Below are 23,619 nucleotides of genomic sequence, written 5' to 3'. Positions count from 1 at the left end.
ACTCCACTACATCCTGATCCTGACTGACTCATTCACCGCTCCGTTTCCTCGCGGCGTTCCGTGGGCTACTGCCCCTTCCCTTGCGTGACGTGTTCCCGGTTTGTACTCCCTTGCACTTAGACAGCGTAGGGACCGCCGCCAAGTTGTACCCCGTCGCCTAGGGCGGGTCGTTGCAAGTAGGCAGGGACAGGGCGGTGGGTAGATTAGGGCTCACTTGTTCCCTTCACCTCCTTCCTGCCATTACAGCGGCATCCACCCTGTCATACCAGGGTCATGAGTATCAAATATTCGCTGACCTTTCTCCTATTACCATTCAGAAACGAAGCAGCATGAAACCTCTCCTGGCCGTCCTTCAACAACGCCAGATCAGATACCGCTGGGGACACCCCTTTAAGCTCCAATTCTCCCTATACAATAAATCGTACTCTTCCAGCTCTGCTGACGACCTCAACCAAACTTTGATCGCTCTGCAACTCCTGCCTGCTGATGCTGATCGTTCGAGCCAACATGCTCAGTCTTCTCTTGAAGGGCTTCGACTTCGCCCCATCTGGGACAAAGTGCCTCCTTGCAAACCATCGTGGCCCACCGGGAGACCTAGCACCGTATCCAGAGTACATGACGATCCTACCTGATGGATAAGTACTTTTACCCTTATCACTATTCACTCTACTGTTATGGTCTGATTGACCTTCCTCCATTTGACTTGGAATTATACTATCTTGTTGCCCACACTAATCCCTGTACAATGCCATCTCCCCAACATAGGGACTGATTCTTATATAGGGCTATGTATCCTTTTCAGAATTCGGCTAAGCCATCGCCTTATGTGGATTGTTCCTCTCCATGTAAAAGTTATATATCTTTGTTTTGAAACTATTATTCTGTACGATTATGCTATGTCCCTCTGACCTACCGCCATCGATATTTCAATTGTATTTATGTGTATGTAATGTGTAATTCCCTTTTTCCTGATCGTCCTTGGCAGCACAACACATATGGATTTTAGTCCCCTAGGTACAATCAAGCAGAGACAGGTTAATTAGCAATAAGCATTAAGCAATTAAACATTAAGGACTTCCCCTATAAGTATGTACCGGAAACCGGGCCCCAGCTTATTTTTTCTCTCTCTCTTAGGTCAGTACGGAGACAGTACCCTATCCTTCTAACAGAGGGAAAGATTATTCCGGGCAGCATACGGGGCTGCGCCTCTGTACCTCAGTCGCGAAGGTGTACAAAGATCAACGTCTTGGTACACGGCGACGGGGCACCTTACCTGATTCTTGTAATGGTAGCAGGGGAGGAGGACCCCCTGTTGGAGCATCCCCCGTTCGTCTAGGTCCGAAGTGGATTCCAGACCGACCATCTGCGCTCTCCCAGTTACCCGGAAGTGCTGCTCGGCGTTACAGAGGCATGGCTGGGGCGGAAGTGATATAATCGTTCCCCCCCCCGGATGTGACACGCGAATGCAGCGTCCTGTTTGAAACCTGGCACGCTCTGCCTCTGTACAGCCCTCTGCTTGCTCAGGTTAGTAAGGCTGTTTACATTGATGGGTCCTGATGTGTCTTGATGCTGATGGCTATGCACATTTTCCTACCATGCGATTCTTTCTGCCTCTTGTCTAGATGTGTGCCAGAAGAGAAGCTAGGAAAAGGACCCACAAATCCAGGCACAGGCTTTGCAGGGAATGCCTCCAGCCTCTGCCTGATGACATTGTGTCAGATCTGTGTATCTAATGCTCCACCCAGTCGCCTCCCCTCCCAGGGAAGATTCTAGGGGATTTATGCAATGGTTTAAACAACAACTGTCTGTAGTTTTTGAGGATGTAAAATCATCACACCATGCTAAAGAGGGCCAGGCGCTCTCCCTCTCCACCTTCTCAATACCAGGAGGATTCCTCCTCTGCAGGAGGTTCAGATTCAGAGGTGGTTTCTGACTCCCCAGACTCTGACGACCCCTGAGGAATGTTACATCCTGAGTAAGGATAAGCTCCATGATCTCCTCAGAGCGGTGAAGGATACATTGGAGACGGGGAAAGAGGTTGAGCATAAGCCTAAAAAGGACAGACTGTTTTATTTTCCCATTACGAAGGGGAAAAATGGTCCCAGCCATCCTGTGCCGACGGAATGGATGAAACGGGATTGGGATAAGCGTGAGAGGAAATCAGAACTGGGCTCTCAGTTCAAAAACCTCTACAGACTGGATAAAACTGGCTCCAAAGATTGGGAGAACTTTCCAAAACTGAACTTGCCAGTGGTTAAATTGGCAAAGAAAGAAGTTTTTCCACCCGATGAATCAGCCCTGCTGAAAGACCCCATGAATCGCAAGGTTTATTCCCTTCTGAAGAAGGTGTATACTTCAGCAGTGGGCTCGTGCAAAGCCTCCTTGTCTTCAGTACGGCGGCTAGAGCACTCCGGGTCTGGCTAAGCCACCTGTCAAGGCATCTAGAAGATGGAGTCCCAAGGGCAGAAATTCTCCAGTCCCAGTAATGAAGTCAGCTTCGGAGTTCCTCTGTGACTCCCAGCTGGATAACATCAAGTATGCATCCAGGGCCTTGTCCCTATCAAATGCGGCCAGAAGGGCTCATTGGCTTAAGTTATGGTCTGGGGATAATCTCTCCAAAAATAATTTTTGTAGCCTCCCTTTTCAGCCAGAATCTCTGTTTGGTCCCCAATTAACAGATATTTTGAATTCCTTAGGGGAAGGCAAAAGGGGCTAGGTTTCCTGAACCTAAAAGGAAGGATACCAGGCGTTACTTTCGGGAACAGAGAAGAAAATCTCCGAAGTTCAAAAGAAGGTTTCCAGAGTGTGATCGCACGTTTAAAACAAAGCGGGAAAACCCTTCCTCCTTTCGGAAGAAAAACCCTGCTCAAAATCCAAACAGTTTATGACGCCCAGCCAATCCTACAAGTAGGAGCAAGGCTTCAGAGATTCTCCTCTCGGTGGTCGGTAACATCATCCGACGACTGGGTGACGGCAACCATCAGGAGAGGATACTCTTTGAAGTTCAGAACTCTCCCCCCAGACCACTTTTTCCTCAACAGGCATCACAACCCGATAGTCCATCAGCTTCTGCAAGTGTTTCTCCAGAAAGCAGCCCTGGAAGATGTCCCAGTCTCAGAAAAAGGGCAAGGAGTTTACTCCAGAGTGTTTCCTGTGCCCAAATCAGACGGCAGTTGGAGGCTGGTAACAGACAAGACTTTCCTCAATCTATACCTGGTGAGGAAAACCTTCAAGATGGAGACTATCTGGTCAGTGATGAAACTTCTGGAAAGGAACGACGTGCTGGCAACAATCGACCTCACAGACGCATACTTGCATGTCCCGATTCTGGCTGCGCACAAAAGGTTCCTCCGATTGGCGGTACAGACGCAAGGCGGAGTACAGCACTTCCAATTTACCTGCCTACCCTTCGGGAATTTGTCGGCAGCCCGTGTGTTCACGAAAATCGTGTTGGTCCTAACAGCAGCACTGAGGCTGAAAGGGATATCTGTGGTCCCTTACTTGGAAGACTGGCTAATAAAAGCATCATCAGAGTCCCTTCTACAAGAACATCTCCAAACCACATTGGAGTTTCCTCACTTTCACGGGTTCCTTGTGAACTTCAGAAAGTCACAGCTCTCAGCATCACAGAATCTGAAATTTTTAGGGTTCTTGGTGAGTTCCCAGTCAGTGACAGTCAAATTGTCTCCAGAGAGGATTGCTGCAATCCGGGTTCAATAGAACTCTTTATTTGCCATTCGAATATATCGGTTCAAGGAGTTATGAAAATCCTAGGTCTAATGACCTCATCCATTGATGCGTTCCCCTGGGCCAAAGCCCACATGAGATCATTACAGCTCGACATCCTCAGAGCCTGGGACAAAATGTCAGAAATCTGGACACCCTCTTCAAAGTCTCCAACTTCACCCTTCAAGACCTCAGCTGGTGGTTAATCCCGGACACTCTCCAGTCCAGAAAATCTCTGGTTCCCCCACCACAGAAAGTCCTCACAACTGATGCCTCCTCCTGGGGCTGGGGTGCCCATGTAGATCACCTATGGGTTCAGAACAGATGGAGTCAGTGGGAAGTGTCACTGTCCTCCAACATGAAGGAACTCAGAGCAGTGAGACTGTCGCTAATGTCCTTTCAATCCCATCTGAGAAATACCCAAATCCTGATCCAGTCAGACAACCTTGCAACTGTGTTCTATGTAAACAATTAGGGAGGAACGAGGAATGCCTCAATGTCAACCGAGTGCAGACGACTTATGAGTTGGGCAGAACTACATTCATTGGGAATTTCAGCAGTTCACATCAAGGACTCCTTGAACCACACTGCAGACTTCCTCAGCCGCAATATCCTCCATCCAGGGGAGTGGAGTCTCAACCCTCAGGTTTTCAGCAGCTTAGCTGCCACGTGGGGAATGCCAGACATGGATGTGATGGCATCAGAAGAGAACAACAAAGTCCTCAGCTTCTGTTCTCTGTACCACACCCGCCATGCAGTAGTATTAGATGGCCTGTCAGTTGGGGAGGAAAATTAATCTATATTTTTTCTCCACTCCCCTTAATACAAAGAGTATTGAAAAAAGTTCGGGACGAGAAAGCGTAAGCTATTGCAATCCTGCCATTTTGGTCCCGCAGGGCCTGGTTCTCCCTAGCATTAGCTCTCTCGAAGGGCAGGTTCCTGAAACTACCAGTATCACCGGACCTCCTGTCCCAGAAAGGGGTGTATCACCCGAACCCTCGCAGTCTACATCTCACGGCCTGGAGACGGACCGGGAGAACCTGACAGAAATGGGACTTTCATCAGAAGTTTGCTGCCAGCTAGACGACCTTCAACGGTCAAAGTATACAACAGAGTTTGTACCCGGTTTACCTCCTGGTGTAAAAATTCAGCAAACGTAGTCTCTCTGAATACTATACTACAATATCTTCAGGAGGGCTTCAATAAAGGTTTGAAGCTAAATACCCTTAAAGAGGCTCTGTCACCAGATTTTGCAACCCCTATCTGCTATTGCAGCAGATAGGCGCTGCAATGTAGATTACAGTAACGTTTTTATTTTTAAAAAACGAGCATTTTTGGCCAAGTTATGACCATTTTTGTAGTTATGCAAATGAGGCTTGCAAAAGTCCAAGTGGGTGTGTTTAAAAGTAAAAGTCCAAGTGGGTGTGTATTATGTGCGTACATCGGGGCGTTTTTAATACTTTCACTAGCTGGGCGCTGTGAAGAGAAGTAACATCCTCTTCTCTTCAGAACGCCCAGCTTCTGACAGTGCAGATCTGTGACGTCACTCACAGGTCCTGCATCGTGACGGCCACATCGGCACCAGAGGCTACAGTTGATTCTGCAGCAGCATCAGCGTTTGCAGGTAAGTCGATCTTACCTGCAAACGCTGATGCTGCTGCAGAATCAACTGTAGCCTCTGGTGCCGATGTGGCCGTCACGATGCAGGACCTGTGAGTGACGTCACAGATCTGCACTGTCAGAAGCTGGGCGTTCTGAAGAGAAGAGGATGATACTTCTCTTCACAGCGCCCAGCTAGTGAAAGTATTAAAAACGCCCCGATGTACGCACATAATACACACCCACTTGGACTTTTACTTTTAAACACACCCACTTGGACTTTTGCAAGCCTCATTTGCATAACTACAAAAATGGTCATAACTTGGCCAAAAATGCTCGTTTTTTAAAAATAAAAACGTTACTGTAATCTACATTGCAGCGCCTATCTGCTGCAATAGCAGATAGGGGTTGCAAAATCTGGTGACAGAGCCTCTTTAAGGTGCAGTTCACGGCATTTAATGCCCAATTGCAAAATCGTTTCTCCAACCAGCAGTTGGTGAAGACCTTCTTCAAGGCTTTAAGAAACCTTAACCCAGTCTCTCAGGTACCCTCTCCTTCCTGGGACCTTTCAATAGTGGTGTCGGCTCTAAGGCTGGATTCACACGAGGTCATTACGTCCGTAATTGACGGACGTATTTCGGCCGCAAGTCCCGAACCGAACACAGTGCAGGGAGCCGGGCTCCTAGCATTATACTTATGTACAATGCTAGGAGTCCCTGCCTCGCTGCCGGACAACTGTCCCGTACTGAAAACATGATTACAGTACGGGACAGTTGTCCAGCAGCGAGGCAGGGACTCCTAGCATCGTACATAACTATGATGCTAGGAGCCCGGTTTCCTGCACTATGTTTGGTCCAGGACTTGCGGCCGAAATACGTCCGTCAATTACGGACGTAATGACCTCATGTGAATCCAGCCTAACAAAGCCACCGTTTGCACACATGCAAGAGTCATCCATCAGATTTCTATCCTTCAAGGCCTTCTTCCTGGTGGCAATCACGTCGGCCAGGCCCATAAGCGAGCTGCAGGCCCTTTCCTTCAAAGAACCATATTTGAGGGACCTGGGAGATTGTATTCTACTACGTACCATGCCTGGGTTCTTGCCTAAAGTTCCTTCCTATAGGAATATAAATCAAGAGATATTATTGCCAGTTCTCTTCCCTCATCCCCAAGGTCAAAATCAGGAAAATTGGCATACACCGGATGTGAGCAGAGCAGTTCTCACCTATATTCAAAGGACAAAGGCTTTTAGGAAATCAGAAAATCTGTTGATTCAACATGCCGGCCCTAATAAGGGATAAAAAGCAAGTAAAGCCACCCTAGCAAGGTGGATTAGATCAACTATTGAAAAATGCTATTATCTCAGTGACCTTCAATCTCTTCTGCAGATCAGGGCACATTCCACACGCTCTACAGCTACCACATGGGCAAAGTCAGGCATATGCCCCTGGATCACATCTGCAGAGCTGCTACGTGGGCATCCGCTTTAACCTTTGTCAAGCACTACAGGCTCGACTCACTGGCATCAGAGGGTTCGCTATTTGGCAAAAGAGTGCTTGAAATGGCATCTGCTATCCCGCCCATATAGCTATTGCTTGGCAAGTCCCATATGTGTTGTGCTGCCAAGGACGATCAGTTCAATGAAAATTTACTCACCTAAATTTTTATTTCCTGGAGTCCGTATGCAGCACAAGCTTCCCCCCCTGGCAGGACTTATGAGTATTGCTTCGTAAAAATACACTGGGGCCCAGTTTCCGGTACATACTTATAGGGGGAAGTCCTTAATTGTTTAATGCTTATTGCTAATTAACCTGTCTCTGCTTGATTGTACCTAGGGGACTAAAACCCATGTGTTGTGCTGCCTACGGACTCCAGGGAATAAAAACTTCGGTGAGTAAATTTTCGTTATCCTTCTCCCTTTCAAACCCTCACGACCTCCCTGTCTGGCCTGCCAGACACATTTTGCTTTGCCACTTGGTAGCATTGTGTCTGGCCCGCTGTGTTACGGTCTATGATACTGTTAGTTTCTAGTACATACCTGTAACTGCGGCATATCTGCCACGTGTATGCTATGTGCTTTCCCTTATGTATAGAATATGGGCTTCCCACTTATTAGCTTGACGTTCCGTTGTCCGGACTGACAGACATGTTTTGCTTTGCCGCTTGGTAGTACTGTATGTCTGGCCCACTGTATTAATGTCCATACTGTTATTCTCCTCTAGTATACTCCTGCTACCTGTGTCATGTACTCATTGTATATATTATGCTCTCTCCCTTACCTAATGTACAGAACGTGATCTTCCAATTCCTTATCAGTCTAGTGCTCTAACGTCCAGCCTGCCAGACACGTTTTGCTTTGCCGGTTGGTAGCACTGTGTTTGGCCCGCTATATTATTGTCGATGATCTTCATCTCTAGTCTACATTTACTGCTGATAATAAATATACCCCTTCCCTAACACCTCTGTTACACTTTATAGTTTGCCTCAATCACAATGTTGTTACCGCACCTTTATGCCCAGGTGCTGGTGACCCCCACATTCACAAGTAGTATCCACTATACTACCGAAACTTTTCTTGCCTCTCCAAGCACACCTAGTTCCTCGTTTTCTACATGTGTTTTTCTTTCTCCCCCCCCTCTCTCCTCCTTCTGTCAGTCAGGGATCAATATCAGTACTGTTAGGCCCTTGATATGGCTCCACCTCTCTTGAAAATAATCTCTCAATGTCCAAGGCTTTAACTTCCCCACAAACACTCAAAGGCCTTCCACGTCTACAAAACCAGTCACGCCGACATCATTTGCCTTCAGGAAACTAGATTTTCTGCCACCTCTAGGCCACAATAATTACACTCGCACTTTCCCATCTTCAGTGGTGCTTACGCTCATGAGAAGAGTAGTTATTGCCTTTAGGAAAAATCTCCCTTTCATCCGTACCAAGGAAATTATTGATCCTACTGGTCGCTCTGTGATATTAGGTTCACTATATGTCGATGTGACTTTGGTAGGTTATTATGGCCACAAAGACTTCCAGACACTCTTTTTTCCCCCACTTATTTAAGCTCAAAAAAGCTCATCGCCAGGGTCTCTTACTGGTCAGAGGTGACTCAAATCTAATAAACCCCTCCTTAGATAAATCCCTGGCTCCAAGTGCATCTACACCCTATACGCCCTCTTCTGATTTCAAAGACCTGCTACATTTCCATCTCTGGCATGAACTCAATCCCTCAACGAAAGATTTCACCTTTTACTCCTGCCCTCACTCCACCTTTAGCCGCATTGACCACATTTTCACATCCCAAAGATCATTACCACTTTGCTCTAAAGCTGGATTAATTCTCTCCTCAGCAACAAAGCTGAATCGGATTCTTATTCTCAGTTCAAGAGAATCTGTGAAACATGCCCAACCTCTAAAAGGTGTAATATCTATACTATACAAATGGCTCCTCTGTAATCCAACCCAGTCTACTCATACATATGTTGATAGATGGCAACAGGATTGAACCAGCAGATTGGCGTGCTATTTGGTGCAGTTTCACATTGCTCCATTAACACGACTATTATTAATTCTGCCTTTAAAGTCATGATACGATGGTACTTAGTCCCTGGCCGAATTGCACATGCCTTTCCTACTACTTATTCTGCCTCCTGCTTCCATAGTTGCCCCTCACCCGGCGACATGCTCCACATATGGTGGTTCTGTCCTAAGCTCACTAGATTCTTGAGCAGAGTTTTTGGCCTCATCCAGAGCCTATTTGGTACAATTCTTCGCAAGGACCCCAAGTTAGCTCTCCATCTTAAACCCGCCGAGCTTACTCATGCACAATTTCAGCTACTTTCCTACATTCTTCTTGCCGCCAAAATGACTTACTCAATCCTGGAAAAAATGCTATGTTACTTTTGCGGATGTCTGATCCAGAATGGATCAAAATATTTATTAATGAAAAGCTCACCAGCATTTTACTCAACATTAGGATTAGGTACGGCTACCCTCATGTACCCACCACCACGATTACTGCATTGTAATCTTTTTCTATACCTGTGACAGACCTGTCCCTATAACCCTTCCGGTTTTCCTTCCCCCTTTCTCACTTTTTTTTTTTACTTTTCTCTCCTTTTACTACTTAGGCTTTATATAGGTTGCACAGACCTATATTAGTTTATGGGGCCGTGCAGACATGTCAGTGATTTTTACTCAGCGTGAGTCCGCTGGAAAAAAAAAAAAGTCACGACATGTCCGTTCTTTCGGCGCTTTGCGCGAATCACGTACCCATTGAAGTCAATGGGTGTGTGAAAACCATGCATGCCACACGGACGCAACAGCTGTCAAAAGGATGAATGTAAACAGAAAAGCACCACGTGCTTTTCTGTTTACAAACATCCAAATGGAGTGTCATAATGATGGCGGCTGCGCAAAAAGCACGCAGCCACGCATCATATGCTGATGCCCCACGGAGCTGTTAAGTGGTTTTTGCACACGTGTGAGTGAGGCCTTAGGCCTCATTTACACGAGCGTAATATACGCGCGTGCGACGCTCGTGCTTTTCACATGTGTCGTACGCACCTATATTACTCTATGGGGCAGTGCAGACGATGCGTGAATTTTGCGCAGCGCGAGTGCGTTGCGTAAAACTCACGACATGTTCTATAATCGTGCGTTTTTCGCGCATCACGCACCCATTGAAGTCAATGGGTGCGTGAAAACCACGAAGGTCGCACAGAAGCACTTCCGTGCGAACTGCATGATTCGCGCAAGAGCTGTCAAACTGAATGTAAACAGAAAAGCACCACGTGCTTTTCTGTTTACAAACATCCGAACGGAGTGTCTTACACATGAGCGAACCGACCTTTGCCGGGTTCGGCCGAACTCGTTTTGACCGAACCCGGCAGGATACAGTCACTGTGCAGGGTGCTGAAAGAGTTAAACTGTTTCAGCACCCTGGACAGTGACTTCCGATCCCAATATACATGAACGTGTAAAAAAAAAAGTTCTGACTTACCGATAACTCCCGGCTTCTTCCTCCAGTCTGACCTCCCGGGATGACAATTCAGTCCAAGTGACAGCTGCAGCCAATCACAAGCCAAGCACAGGCTGCAGCGGTCACATGGACTGCCGCGTCATCCAGGGAGGTGGGGCCAGATGTCGAGAGGCACGTCACCAAGGCAACGGCCGGGAAGTTCTCGGTAAGTACGAACCTCTTTTTTTTTTTCCAACAGGTTACTCGATATGGTGATCGGAATGCACTGTCGAGGGTGCTGAAAGAGTTACTGCCGATCAGTTAACTCTTTCAGCACCATGGACAGTGACTGACGTCGACTAGCCTCATCCCTATGATGGCGGCTGCGCGAAAATCACGCAGCCGCGCATCATACACGGATGACACACGGAGCTGTCAAGTGCCTTTTGCGCACGCAAAACGCTGCGTTTTTTGCGCGCGCAAAACGCACACGCTCGTGTAAATGAGGCCTTATAGTTATTATTTTTCTTGCAAAGACTGAGACCTGATGTATCATATGATGGTTACTTATTAATCTTTTGCATAAAAAGGTTGGCATTTATCTATTTTTATTGTAAAATCTCAATAAAACTTGTTGAAATAAAAAATAAATAAAAAAAAAGGACTTTTTTTTGTTTCTTCTCAAATATTTACTTACATCATTTGCAAGAAATAAAATATGACTTCTGCAAACCGGTCACATCAGATGTTCCAGTTACAATGTCGTTTAAAGGGAGTAAAGAAAAAAATGGTAAAATTAGCTGCACACAAATATGCATCCAGTATTTATTTCCACAAAAGTATAAGATAAAAAAAAAAAAAAAACAAAGTGAAAATGAACATTTCCATGTAGAATGTGCTATTAACAGGCACAAGTGCAATGCATAACAATGTTGTACCAGTTTAATAACAGTATCCAAGATTAATATCCAACTACAACACAATGATGGTTCTTAAAGCAAATTATAAACTTTAATCAATGAAATCAAGGAAATCCACTTTCCCTATGTAAAGTGTTGCAGCATTGCCACGCACAATACTGAATCTTGAAAATGCTGCAGCTGCTGCAACAAGGCACTTCAGGAGTTACTACCTATCTATTCAGCATGGGAGGAAAAGCAAATAAAAGGTCCAGAGTGCCTCATTGATATAAGCACATAATACTGCATGGCCTTGGTATATATTGTTAAAATAAACAAATATATGGATTCAGTGGTTGTTGCATATATTACGTAGAGGCCAGAAAAGCAATATTTTACGAGAGATGTAGTACTTTCGCCACAGCGTAAAGCATACATCGGAATAACGGATTTCTGCAATGCTTAGGCTGCGTTCACATCAGCGTTAGTGTCCGCTGAGGGGTTCCATCAGAGGTTTCCGTTGGGTTAAACCCTCAGTGAAAAATCAAACGGAAACCTCAGCTTCCGCTTCCCTCACCATTGAACTCAATGGTGACGGAAATGGTTTTCATCTGTCACCGTTGTGACAAGGTTCCGTCGTTTTGAACGTTTTGTCTTTTTGCTCTGGGGTCAACCCGATGGAAACCTCAGACGGAACCCCTCAGTGGAAACGAACGCTGATGTGAACAGGCCCTTACTAATAAAATGTGGTCTGATTGTTATCCAAGTCAAGATTATAGACAAAACACAATCTAAACTAATAACACATACAGTTGTACGGTTCATGTCTTAATGTTTACTCATTGTATTCAATAACAGTGCAGGGAGAAAAAGTAAAGCAAACCTCTGTGCTAATGACTTTTCTAAGAGCCAATTGGCAAAAGGTGTTTCAGCTCAGGAGTTGAGATTGGAAGTATGGGTTTCACAGGTGCTTTGCTCATTAAAGGCACACAAAGCCTGGTTACTAACAAATCTGTTCTTCTCAAGAAAGATTGGTTAGTGTAAACCATGCCTCGAGGCAAACAACTTTTAGAAGTCATGTTATAGAGACGCATGGAGCTGGAAAAGGCTACAAAAGCATTGCAGAAGACCTGAGTGTACATTAATCAACAGTTAAACAAATTATCTACAAACTGAGAAAATTCAGGATTGTTGCTACTCTTCCTAGGCGTGGGCAGTCTGTTGAGATCATTCCAAGAGCACAACGGCAAACCTGAAAAAGGTGAGAAAGAATCAAACAGCAGAAGACCTACTGAAAAATCTCTGTTCAGGTGTCCACTATCAGAAAAACACTGAACAAGAATGGTGGTCATGGAAGGACACTATGAAGGAAGCCACTGCTGTAAAAACAAAAACATTGCTGCCAGTCTCAAGTTCTCCTGAGACCACCTGGATATTCCCCAATGCCTCTGGGAAAACGTTCTATGGACAGATGAGACAAAAGTGGAATTTTTTATGGCACAAATGAACAACACTATGTTTAGAGAATAAAAGAACACTGCACACCAAATCCTCATCCCAACTGTGAAGCATGGTGGAGGGAGCATCATGGTGTGGGGCTGCTTTGCTGCCTCAGGGCCTGGACTCCTTGTGAGGACTGAGGGAACAATGAATTAAAAGGTGTATAAAAATATTTTACAAAAGACCGTAAGGGCAACAAGACAATGACCCAAAGCACAAGAGAAGCAACTAAATAATGGTTGCAAAAGATTTGTGTTTTAGAATAGCCAAGTCAGAGTCCTGACCTTAACCCTATCAAGATGCTGTGACTTGACCTGGAGGGGCTGTGCGCCAGGGCATCCCAGAAATATGGGTAAATGAAAACATATTTGCATGGAGAAAAATTTCCCCTCAATGTTGTGGAAATATTTAATGGAAATGGTTACTACTAAAGGTTATTAAATTCAAAGGTTCACTTTTTCTCCCTGCAATGTGGAGGTTTACTCAAAAGACATGAACAGTACAACCGTGTGTGTGTGTGTGTGTGTTATTAGTTTAGTAGGATTGTGTTGGTCTACAATTGTGACTTAGATAACAATCGGTTCACATTTTATTAGTAATCAATACAGAACTCCAGGTCATTCCAAAAGGCTTACTTTTTCTTGCAACTGTAGGTTCATCTTTAGTAAACATATACTAACATATTAAGAAATTGCATGAACAGCAATTCTCAAATGTAGTCTTATTAAAGGGAAAGTACAGTCCACGTCATAGATATGCGTGAAAAGATCACATTCGTGTAGTCAGACCTCGGACCACCATGGATTTCCAGAAAAAGGGTTCTGTAGAGCACTCAAACAACATTTGAAAAAAAGCAAAAGGAATGGCATGGCAGTGTACGGAGAATGCGGTGTCAGATTACTGGTTCTTTTGAGCTTTGTTTAGAGCACTTTGGTTCTGGAAATCAGTTGCGTTCCAAGATCTGAGACTTCATCTATGTCTTTCTCATAAGTACGTGACATATTGAAAGATAATTTTAATTGGATTTCCTCTTTAAAGGGAACCTCACAAGGTTCGGAGCCACTAAACCAACAGAATATCATAATGCAGTTGTGATACAGCATGCCAACATCAAAACAGTCCGTCTGGCAATAGTTCGTAAAAAAAACTTCAGAGTTATCTAAAGGAGTCCTGGAGATGAATCCAGTTGCATTGGGCACATCAGTATTGTGCACATTAGGCCGAGGACACTATACCTTGCTTCACCGATTTCATGTGCGCAATGCTCCGGACTTATCTCTCGGACTCATCTCAGTAACTTGTAAGTTATTTTAATAACTATTGCCGGAAGGGCCGGTCTGGAACACAAACCCCAGCTGCATAACGACAAGCTGATGGTTAAGTGGCCCCAAACATAGTAACAGGCTCCCTTTTGGCGTAACAATGAATTAGCAAAACCAAATTTAGAGAGGCTCTGTCACCAGTTTATAACTTGTCTATCTCCTACCTAATCTAATAGGCGCTTTGATATAGATAACTACTGTTTGGTTTTTTTATGAACATTTTTCGACTTAAGCAAGATTTTTCTAAATGCCCAACTGGGCGTTTTTTTTTCTATTCACCAAGTGGGCATTGTATGGAAAAGTGTATGACGCTGACCAATCAGCATCATACACTTCTCTTCATTCCAGCCCAGCTTGATTCACAGCACAGAGTGATCTTGAGAGATCACACTGTGACATGACTTCCCCCCTGCAGGTCCTTCACCGGAACGACGTAAGACTGAACAGACATCGCCTCCAGCCGCCGCAGATACGGATAAACATACTGGCACGGCTGGAGGCGATGTCTGTACAGCCTTCCGTCGCTGCGGTGAAGGACCTGCGGAAGTTACGTCACAGCGTGATCTTCGCGAGATCACACTGTGCTGTGAATCAAGCTGGGCTGGAATGAAAAGTGTATGACACCGATTGGTCAGCGTCATACACTTTTCTATACAACGCCCACTTAACGAATAGAAAAACCACACCCAGTTGGGCATTTAGAAAAAACTTGCATAAATCGAAAAATGTTCATAACTTGCTCAATAATAAATGTTTAAGAAAACAAATAAAAAAAAACAACCTGCAGTTATCAACATCAAAGCGCCGATTAGATTAGGTAGGAGATAGCAAGTTATAAACTGGTGACAGAGCCTCTTTAAGGTTCACAATATTAGATGAATGCCCTAAAAAGGAATGGAAACATTACATGTAAAGCCTTCACTTAATTATTACATAAAATCTCAATATGCAATTTTGGAGTGCAGGGAAAATTACTGCATAAGTAACAAAAAAAAATACACAAAAATCTGACTGAGCAGCAAAAAAAATTAAAATAAATCATAAGGCAGTGGATTTGGCAGCTATCAAGGAGAGTACTGAATAACCGTTCAAAGTTTAAATACTGGCCATAAATATATGACAAGAGCTTAAATAATTAAACTGAACTGTAACAATGCAGGTGACTAGATTATACAGGGAAGGAAAGAACCGCAAGAACAGTCAACCTCAACCAGGAAATCTAGTCAAAATGATCAGATATGAGATCACATTGGTGGAGTATGATCTAGGACATCCACGGATTTCCATAAGGACTGCTTTATAGAGAGCTCAGACCCCTTTGGCACTGCTCATAGATTTCTGTTACTGAAAACCTGACAACATTGTCAGCAAACAGTCAGTGATGTGAACGATCCTTTGTTTAGAATGCGGTGTCAGAGTTTCAGTAACAAAAGTCATTGCGCAAAAGGGATTTCAGAGCTCTTTCCGTCTGGAAATCAGCGGTGGATCAAAATCTCAGACGTCACCAATGTGATCTCTTCAAATAGGTCTATTACATATCAGAAGATCATCTTGACTGGATTCCACTTTAAGAAGTCAGACCAGACTTCCGGTTATAATATTTTGCAATCAAAGAAAAGGAAATGAGCGCATTACTTAGTGTGGACTTGATCGAATTAAATAGCAAGAACGGATTGCCAAAATGTTCTGTCTAACCATGTTGAAAGATGGATAAATGAGCAATCACGATCATCGAAATCTGGAAAATGTGCTTATTGCCACATCGCAGAAATGGCCAAAGGATAAGAAAATGAACACTTGCTGACCAGTCAGCAGCTTATTGACAAGGCGGCAGTCGGCTGTACCTAGAACGTCACCTCCATTTTTGTAGTGTCTAGAAAAGAACATTAAATTACAAAGACTCTTTGTTCCAGAACCCCATTTCAAAAAACCGTGAGAACCCAAACCATCTGCAACTATTATAAAACTGTTCTCCGGTGAAACATTCATTTTTTTCCCCCAATGGCAGAAATAAAATCTGGTCAATACAAAATCCCAATCCGTTACCAAATACAATAAACTTCACCCAAGAGTCACATTGTTCTTATGTAGAGACATTTTAGAATAGAAAGAAGTACAGCGGCTCAGTGAAGCACCTCGCCAAGTATTGCAATAAATCCTGACCCTCCCAAGAGGGTCTCTGTGTGGTGAGAACGTGCAGCTGGTAAGGCTTCATAAGCAATCCACTGGTGTTGCGATTATTAATCGTCACGTTGTTTTGCTAGTAGACAATGAAATCCAGACATACAAACACAATATTGTAAAAATGAAAGAGCACTTAACACAAAAAGTAGTTCAAGAAAGGGTCAATGGCAAATGTGCAGATACAAATCACAGGACGTTGCCGCAGCCAAACTAGGAATTGTTCCCAAGGGTGGAGAGATCTTAGTATCCTGCCTGGAGCAACTGTCCAGGCTGTTTTTCTAATGCTTGCTGGTATAGAGAGTCTCTTCCTCTGTGTCGGTTTCATCCTGGAATTCATTACTGAGAAGAGATTTCTTAGATCCTGCAGACATCAGGCGGATCTCATCCTCATAGTCATCATTGTTCTGCCTCAACCGATGGAATCCATCTTTGTGTCTATTGGACTTGATTGAACAGACACACCAGATGATGCAGGCTGTGAGTAGTAGAGCAGTCATGGTCGCTCCTGAAAAGAAACCACGGACAATACAGTTTAAAGGGGTTTTCCACGTTCTGACAACGGACGACCTACCCATCGGATAGGTCATCAGTATATGATCGGTGCAGGTCAGACACCCGGACCCCGCACCGATCAGCTGCACCAGCTACCTCCGGACACCAGAAGTATTGAACGGTATGCAGTAGTTGGTGCCGGAAGCGGATGGCTCCGGTCAAAGAATAGCGGCCGTTCGGCGGAACTGCAGCTCTGCTCCTATTCACTTGAATAGGAGCAGAGCTGCAGTACTTCTGAACGGCCGCTATTCTTTGACCGAAATCACCTGCTTCCGGCAATGTCGTCCGATGCCCAGAGGACTCGCACCAATCATTTACGGATGACCTATCCGGTGGATAGGTCATCAGTTGCCAGAAAGTGGAAAATCCCTGTTCACATCAGCGTTGCCCTAACGTTGAGGGGTTCCGTCTGAGTTTTCCGTCGGGTTAACCCCTTAACGGAAAGGCAAACAGAAACCTTAGCTTCCGTTTGAATCACCATTGATCTCAATGGTGACGGAAGCTTTGCTAATGTTTTCCGTTTGTCACCGTTGTGAACGGGTTCCGTTATTTTGACGGAATCAATAGTGCAGTCGACTGCGGAAACCACTAGCAAAGTTTCCGTCACCATTGAGATCAAGAGCATTTACAAATATTTATCAGCAAGCAGAAACAATGGCAACAATGGCAATCATTGCCTTGTCTAAACAGGGCAATGATCAGCCGATTAATGCGCAAACACTCGTTCATCGGCTGATCTGCATGTTTATGCGTATAAAAAGGAGTATCCGGCACACCAATTAGAGATAAAGGTAATTTCTTTATTTTGTTTTTAATGCCAGTGGCAGAGCGCCATCACACAGCGGCCAGCCGCCATTATTTTGACACGCGCTCGTCCATGCAGTCTAACCAGCACGGCTCAGTGCCTGAAGAAGTTCGCCCTGACCAAAACGTTGCACTCTGCCACTGGCATTAAAAACAAAATAAAAAAAATTACCTTCATCTCTAATTGGTTTGCTGGATACTCTTTTTATACTCATCATTGGGTTGGGCCCTTATCCGTGCAAAACCTTTCCCTCCCACGTATCTGGTGGTATATGAACATATACATACATACACATATATATATATATATATATATATATATATATATATATAAATCTGCTTGTTTATGCAGCCGAAAATATGATCTCCCTGATGTGCTGCAGACATCATGGAAACGTATGGGGACAAACGATCAAAGTAACAAGCGCTCGTCCCTATACGTATCCAATCATTACTCCTTGTGAAAGCCACAAACGAGAACCAGTCAACAAGCGGTCTCATTAATCGGTGCTAGTCTTCACAGCTCATATCGGTCCATGTAATAGGACCTTAACGAGCGTTCTTCTAAAACCCTATTAAAGCAGGCATTTTCTCTTACATGTAACCTTAAGAATCATGATAATATGCAAATTTAACAAAAAAAACAAACAACTGATGCCATACCTGCAATGGTTACAACCAACTCCCTGGGCAGTCCAAATATACGATTATCCATGACAAAGATTATTTCTACAAGGCTGGCTGCATCGTGCCGAACATGAACCTTAAAACAAAACATAGCAGTCATGAAAAAAATAAACTGTACAGTATTAAGACGGTCTAAGACTCTGTTCACATCTGCATCATGGTTTATAACGGAAACCACGGCTAAGTGCCGAATTCCATTGTATGATGGATACCACCGGCCCCCAACGGGTCCCACTGGCTTATAATGTGGTCCGTCAGGTTTCGATGTGGTGTCAGTCGCAGAATGGCGTTACATGCATCGCTATTCTTCCTGTAAAATCTGACAGAATTTACAACAAAACCCCATGAAACCAGATGTGAACAGAGCCTAATAGTGTATATAGGAAACAAAGCAAAAAAAATGTTTCCAATTAAAATGACAAACTTACATCTACCATACCCAAAACCTAAGGCTTCATGCACACGGCCGTGCCCGTAATCACTGGCTGCGATCTCGTGCACGGCCGGCTGCCAACAAAGTATGGAAGCACGGACGGTAAAAAGCAAAAAAGATAGGACATGTCCTATCTTTTGCGGAAGCTTTCTATGGCCAGGACACGATCCCGAAAAAATAAAGGAGGGTGTCTGCGGTCAAAAGAAGTGAATTGGTCCGTACATGCAGACTGCAATTACGGACAAATACTACAGTTGTGTGCATGGCGCCTAAGACCGCACATTGCACAACAGTATTAGCTAGAATGGAATTAGGTCAGTGCTGGACAAACCCTACTATTAGGGTAAATTCACACATGGCGTTAATTGTGTGGCAGAAAGTATTTACAGTTCCAGTTTTGAATGGAAACATTGCTAGGAGAATTTCCCTAGAATTGTGCGCCAAAACTTACAAAAAAGTCATGTAAATACATGGGGTTTATGTGGGGTGGTAATGGTGCAGCTTCACGACGCCCATACGGTAATGTGAATGTACCCTTTAAATGTCTTAAGCGGTGGCTACAACGTGGCATAATAATTCTGATGTGTTTAAAGGTTTACTGCAGATGCCAAGGTTTTGGAAGTGTCCAATGGCATGTTTTCTTTTTAGAGAAGTAGCTCGTCTAGACCAAAAAAAAAAACCTAGTTAGAACTGTTCTCCGAGATCGCACAAACAAAATGAATTCAAATGCAAAGGATGTGAAATAGATTGAATAAATACCTTCCACAGTATTTTGCTTTCCAAGAGCTGATCTCAAGACGGACTTTACAGACCTTGCAGTTTCTTACAATATATTAATGGACAAGGTATTCAAACAAAAAGAACGCATTTCAATTCATTTTCTAGAAAACCGCCTTAAAATGGGCTACTCAACCCTGATATATGTTCTGGGGAGCTAAACTAACGTCAAGCTGTCCAGGGGGATCCTGCGGGGTCAGAAACATTTTTTACAGCTCTCGTTTCACGTCTAAGCATGACAAGAATAGGGTAACCCCATTTGAGAAAGTAATACCTGTGTGTGCTGCTGCTGGAATCCCTCAGCAATAGCGTTAATATTATGGAAGCCTGGTGCAAGCAGAACATGGAAATAGCCTCCCTCCTTAGTGTACACCTTCACTCCTTCATTGAATATAATTGTTGCTTTAGGGACAGGATTTCCTTTCTCATCCTTTACAATGCCATGTACTCCTTTATGTACCTGTAAGGACAAAAAAACCGATCATGAGAAATAGTCTGTAACGAACATAATCCGTATGCAATCACCCAGGAGATAATGATGCATTGCTGGTGCCTTATTGCAGGAGCAGGGTACTGCCAGGACAGCCAAATCATTGGTGCTTTAAATGCCCTAGAAATCATAAAATAGAGCACAGTACACACGAGGAGAAATCGTATTATACAATAAGTCAATGTTAAAAGAAACAACTTGGTGAACGCACACTTGCCTGCTGAGAACTCTGCTGTGAGCTCTATTGTCAGAGTCAAGGTGAGCAGCGCTAGCTGTATTCAGTTCCTATCACTTATTGATGGAAGCCGTTAAATCCGCCTTCTATTACACGTTCAATTTCCATTTACGTTATCGCCGGATCTCGTTACATTTCTTTAACCCTTGGATGTGCGAAATCTTACCTTTGAGCTCGGCCTACTACATACAACTAATTCAGAATTTAATAACTAGCAAAAGGTTATTTTTTTTCATTATTCGACTAACATTCTTCAGTCTGAAAACCAGCTCACACGCCCCATGCTACACAATATTCACAAACCCTTGAATTCGGAACGACTCCAATACCAGCAAAGCGGCTACAGTCAGAAGGCACCATCAAAGAGCTACAGAAAAGTAGTTACAACCAGCGAGACACCATATAATACGCCCTGAAGGTGGTAATGAAGAAGTCACGTGGAAAAGCATCTTTCAAACATCTGTACATGACTTCTGAAATTTGAAATCTGCTAAGAAATTAGAAAAATGCAGACAGTCATAGGATTATGCATTAAAATGATCAAAATCAAGGATTCCATGTGGTTCAAAATCTGCCTAAATGCTAACTAAATCTGATCAAAATATATATTTCCAATATAATCCAGACAATTTACGGGGGAAAGAGAGTGGAAGTAAAAGCAGTTCCACAATAAAGCTGGCTCTCCGCACTTACCTCTACCAGCATGGCCAGAAGTGCCTTTTTGTTATCGGTCCACAGGGACTTCAGCTGCCCAGCACTAGGAAATAAACAGCAACTCGTGTAGACTGTGATCTCTGGGCAATGACCGTGAGTTACGCTGAAATCCTGAAACCAAAACATAAGTGCAAGACTTATTAAAGGATCTACAGGGACAATCAAATGCGTAAAAATGCCAAAAAGCTGATGCTAAAGACGCTTTTTGTTACATTGATTTCATCAGGACCATAACTTATTAGACCATAGGGGTGCCGAAGCGGTCCTGCCCCCATCCATAGTACAAACTAAAGTGCTCAAATAAATGGAAAAAATAAAATAAAATCCCACACAGATCTACACACACTTACTACAAGTCTAGAAGTTGGTAAAGCATAGACCGTAAAGAAACAAAATCCTATAGGCAGCCATTTCCACCATTGAGATTTCCAGGTGCTCCTCAGCAACATCCACAATGATATTAGAAATATTGTGAAAGCAAAAGGAATCTGCAAGTTGTTACTGTCTGCACTGCAATCAGCTGTGACTTGTGTGTGTGGGATCTCCTATAGATCAATTGGATCACGCGCTTTACCTTCATGCTGCCTTGATGTCCTCTCCATTCAGCACCGCCGATCACTCCTCCAGGAATATTCTCATCTAGAAAGAAATACATCTTCCATAAATCTAAATCCCCAAAACGAGGTTTAACGCAGGCCACACATGGATAATTTGCATTATATATACTAACCAGACTTGTTAGGGCATCCTGGGTGTCCCATATGAATTGTAGGGTGGTTATCTGCATAGACAGAGGCTAAATGTTTCAGAGTATCTTTATTCTCCACTGTTGAAGAAAAAAAACACCAAAACTCATCAGTTACAGTTTTACTACTGAATGCTGTGTGTGTTTCTATCAAGGCAAAACGACAGATAAAGCTAGGCTCATATCTGACATCGTAGGAACAGAGAAACTAAATTGATAGGGTCAGATCAGTCATACGATGGACACAAGGGCACCTGCCGGACTCTATTGAGTTTAATGGGGTCCAAGGCTTCGTTCACATCTGCGGCGGGACTCCGTTCATGGGTTCCGTTGGAGCTTTCCATCAGGGGAACCCATGAACAGAATCCAAACTGGAACAAACGGAAACCATAGGTTTCCGTTTGCATCACCATTGTTTTAAACGGTGACTGATCCAGTGCATATGGTTTCCATTTGTCACAGTTTAAGGGTTCCGTCGTTTTGACGGAATGAATACTGTAGTCTACTGCGCTATTCATTCCGTAAAACCGACTGAATCCTAACACAAAGGTGACAAATGGAAACCATTTGCACCGGATGCGTCACCAATGAAATCAATGGTGATGCAAACGGAAACCTATGGTTTCCACTTATTTCAGTTTGGATTCCGTTCATGGGTTCCCCTGATGCAAAGCTCCGGCAGGACCGATGAATGGAGTCCCGAGGCAGATGCGAATGAAGCCTAACCTTTACCCAGAAAAAAAAGATCGCTGTATGAATGTACAAAATATATAATTTTTAAAGTGCTATTTTAACAAATGTTTTTCTTTTGTATAATGAAAATGTACTCAATTTTCCAATATACTTTGTCTCTATTCCTCATGGTTTTAAAGATATCGGTTTTCTGTCAATCCTGGTTTACTTCCAGGAAAAGTAAAATCTGTTCCGGTCATGTGATAATGTCAGAGGTGCTTGGCTCGTTACAGTTATCAAAGCTCTGTCATATAAAGAGCCAAGCACCTGTATCAATCACATAACAGAATGTTACTGTAAGAGAACAACGAAGGTTACTATTAAAGTGTAGCTAAACCTTTGACAAACTTCTGACATGTCATAGTGACCTGTCAGAAGATTGGATTGTTGGGGGTCCGAGCACTGAGACCCCCACTAAATCGCTAGAACGAAGCAGCTGAAGCACTCGTGAGAGCACTGAGCCGCTTCGTGTCTATTCGGCTTTTTACGGAAAGCCAATGTATCGGAGTACGGGATCATAGACTTTCTATGGAGTCCGTACACAATGCATTTATTTCCGGAAAAAGACGGAGACATGAAGCGGCTGAGCGCTCACACGAGCGCTTCAGCTGCTTCGTTCTAGCGATTTGGTGGGGGTCTCCGTGCTCGGACCCCGACCAATCCAAACTTCTGACATGTCAGAAGTTGGTCAAAAGTTTAGCTGCACTTTAAATGAAGGTTGCTATTAAATGACAGCAAGCAGAGCTTGTGATGACCATAAGGAATTGATAACAGAATGTATATTGGAAAAATGTATAACTTTTATTTCACATTAAATAACTTACTCGCTGAATGCTTAATACCCCCTGAGTTTTGAAGACGCCAATAAAAGTAAGCCATAAAAGAAATCACAGAATTTAGTGTAAATGAAAATATCATGGAGATGGTGCATTACAAGGACTGTCACAAGATGGCAGCGTGCTCCTCACCTGTGTGTACCGGGTTATCATACGGGTATGTAACGAGCAGAGAGCCACCGTCTAAAACGACAGAAAGTGTGAAATCTTGCTTCAAGATTAAGCTGTCAATAATGACATTCGTCTCTTTTTCTCGCTCTCCAACAGGTCCAGAAGAGTTACCTAGAAAATAGAAGAAAAGGTCGACTTAAACCCGGTTACGATTATGTGTCTGTATTTACGCATGTTTCAGCCTTATTTGGATCGGTTTTATGTCTGTATTGATTTTTAAGCTCTGTGTTGTGTTTCTTCATTCATATTTACGCCGATA

General features: G+C 43.8%; 1 protein-coding gene across 1 annotated transcript in view; it reads right to left on the bottom strand.

The window, feature by feature from the left end:
- Positions 1-11,203: 11,203 nt before the first annotated feature.
- Positions 11,204-23,619, bottom strand: part of CPD (carboxypeptidase D) — a 73,750-nt gene continuing 61,334 nt past the window's right edge. Inside the window, exons 15-21 of the mRNA XM_075854343.1 lie at positions 23,322-23,471; positions 21,607-21,702; positions 21,451-21,515; positions 20,856-20,987; positions 19,712-19,897; positions 18,204-18,303; positions 11,204-16,689 (exon numbers count right to left, since the gene is read on the bottom strand). Of these exons, the coding sequence (XP_075710458.1) occupies positions 16,463-16,689; positions 18,204-18,303; positions 19,712-19,897; positions 20,856-20,987; positions 21,451-21,515; positions 21,607-21,702; positions 23,322-23,471 (956 nt within the window). The 3' untranslated portion in view covers positions 11,204-16,462. The remainder of the gene's footprint in view (positions 16,690-18,203; positions 18,304-19,711; positions 19,898-20,855; positions 20,988-21,450; positions 21,516-21,606; positions 21,703-23,321; positions 23,472-23,619) is intronic.

The sequence above is a fragment of the Rhinoderma darwinii genome, chromosome 2 (assembly GCF_050947455.1).
Source record: "Rhinoderma darwinii isolate aRhiDar2 chromosome 2, aRhiDar2.hap1, whole genome shotgun sequence".
NCBI lineage: Eukaryota > Metazoa > Chordata > Amphibia > Anura > Rhinodermatidae > Rhinoderma > Rhinoderma darwinii.
Note: the sequence above shows the minus strand (reverse complement) of the source record. Positions and strands in the feature narration are given on the sequence as shown.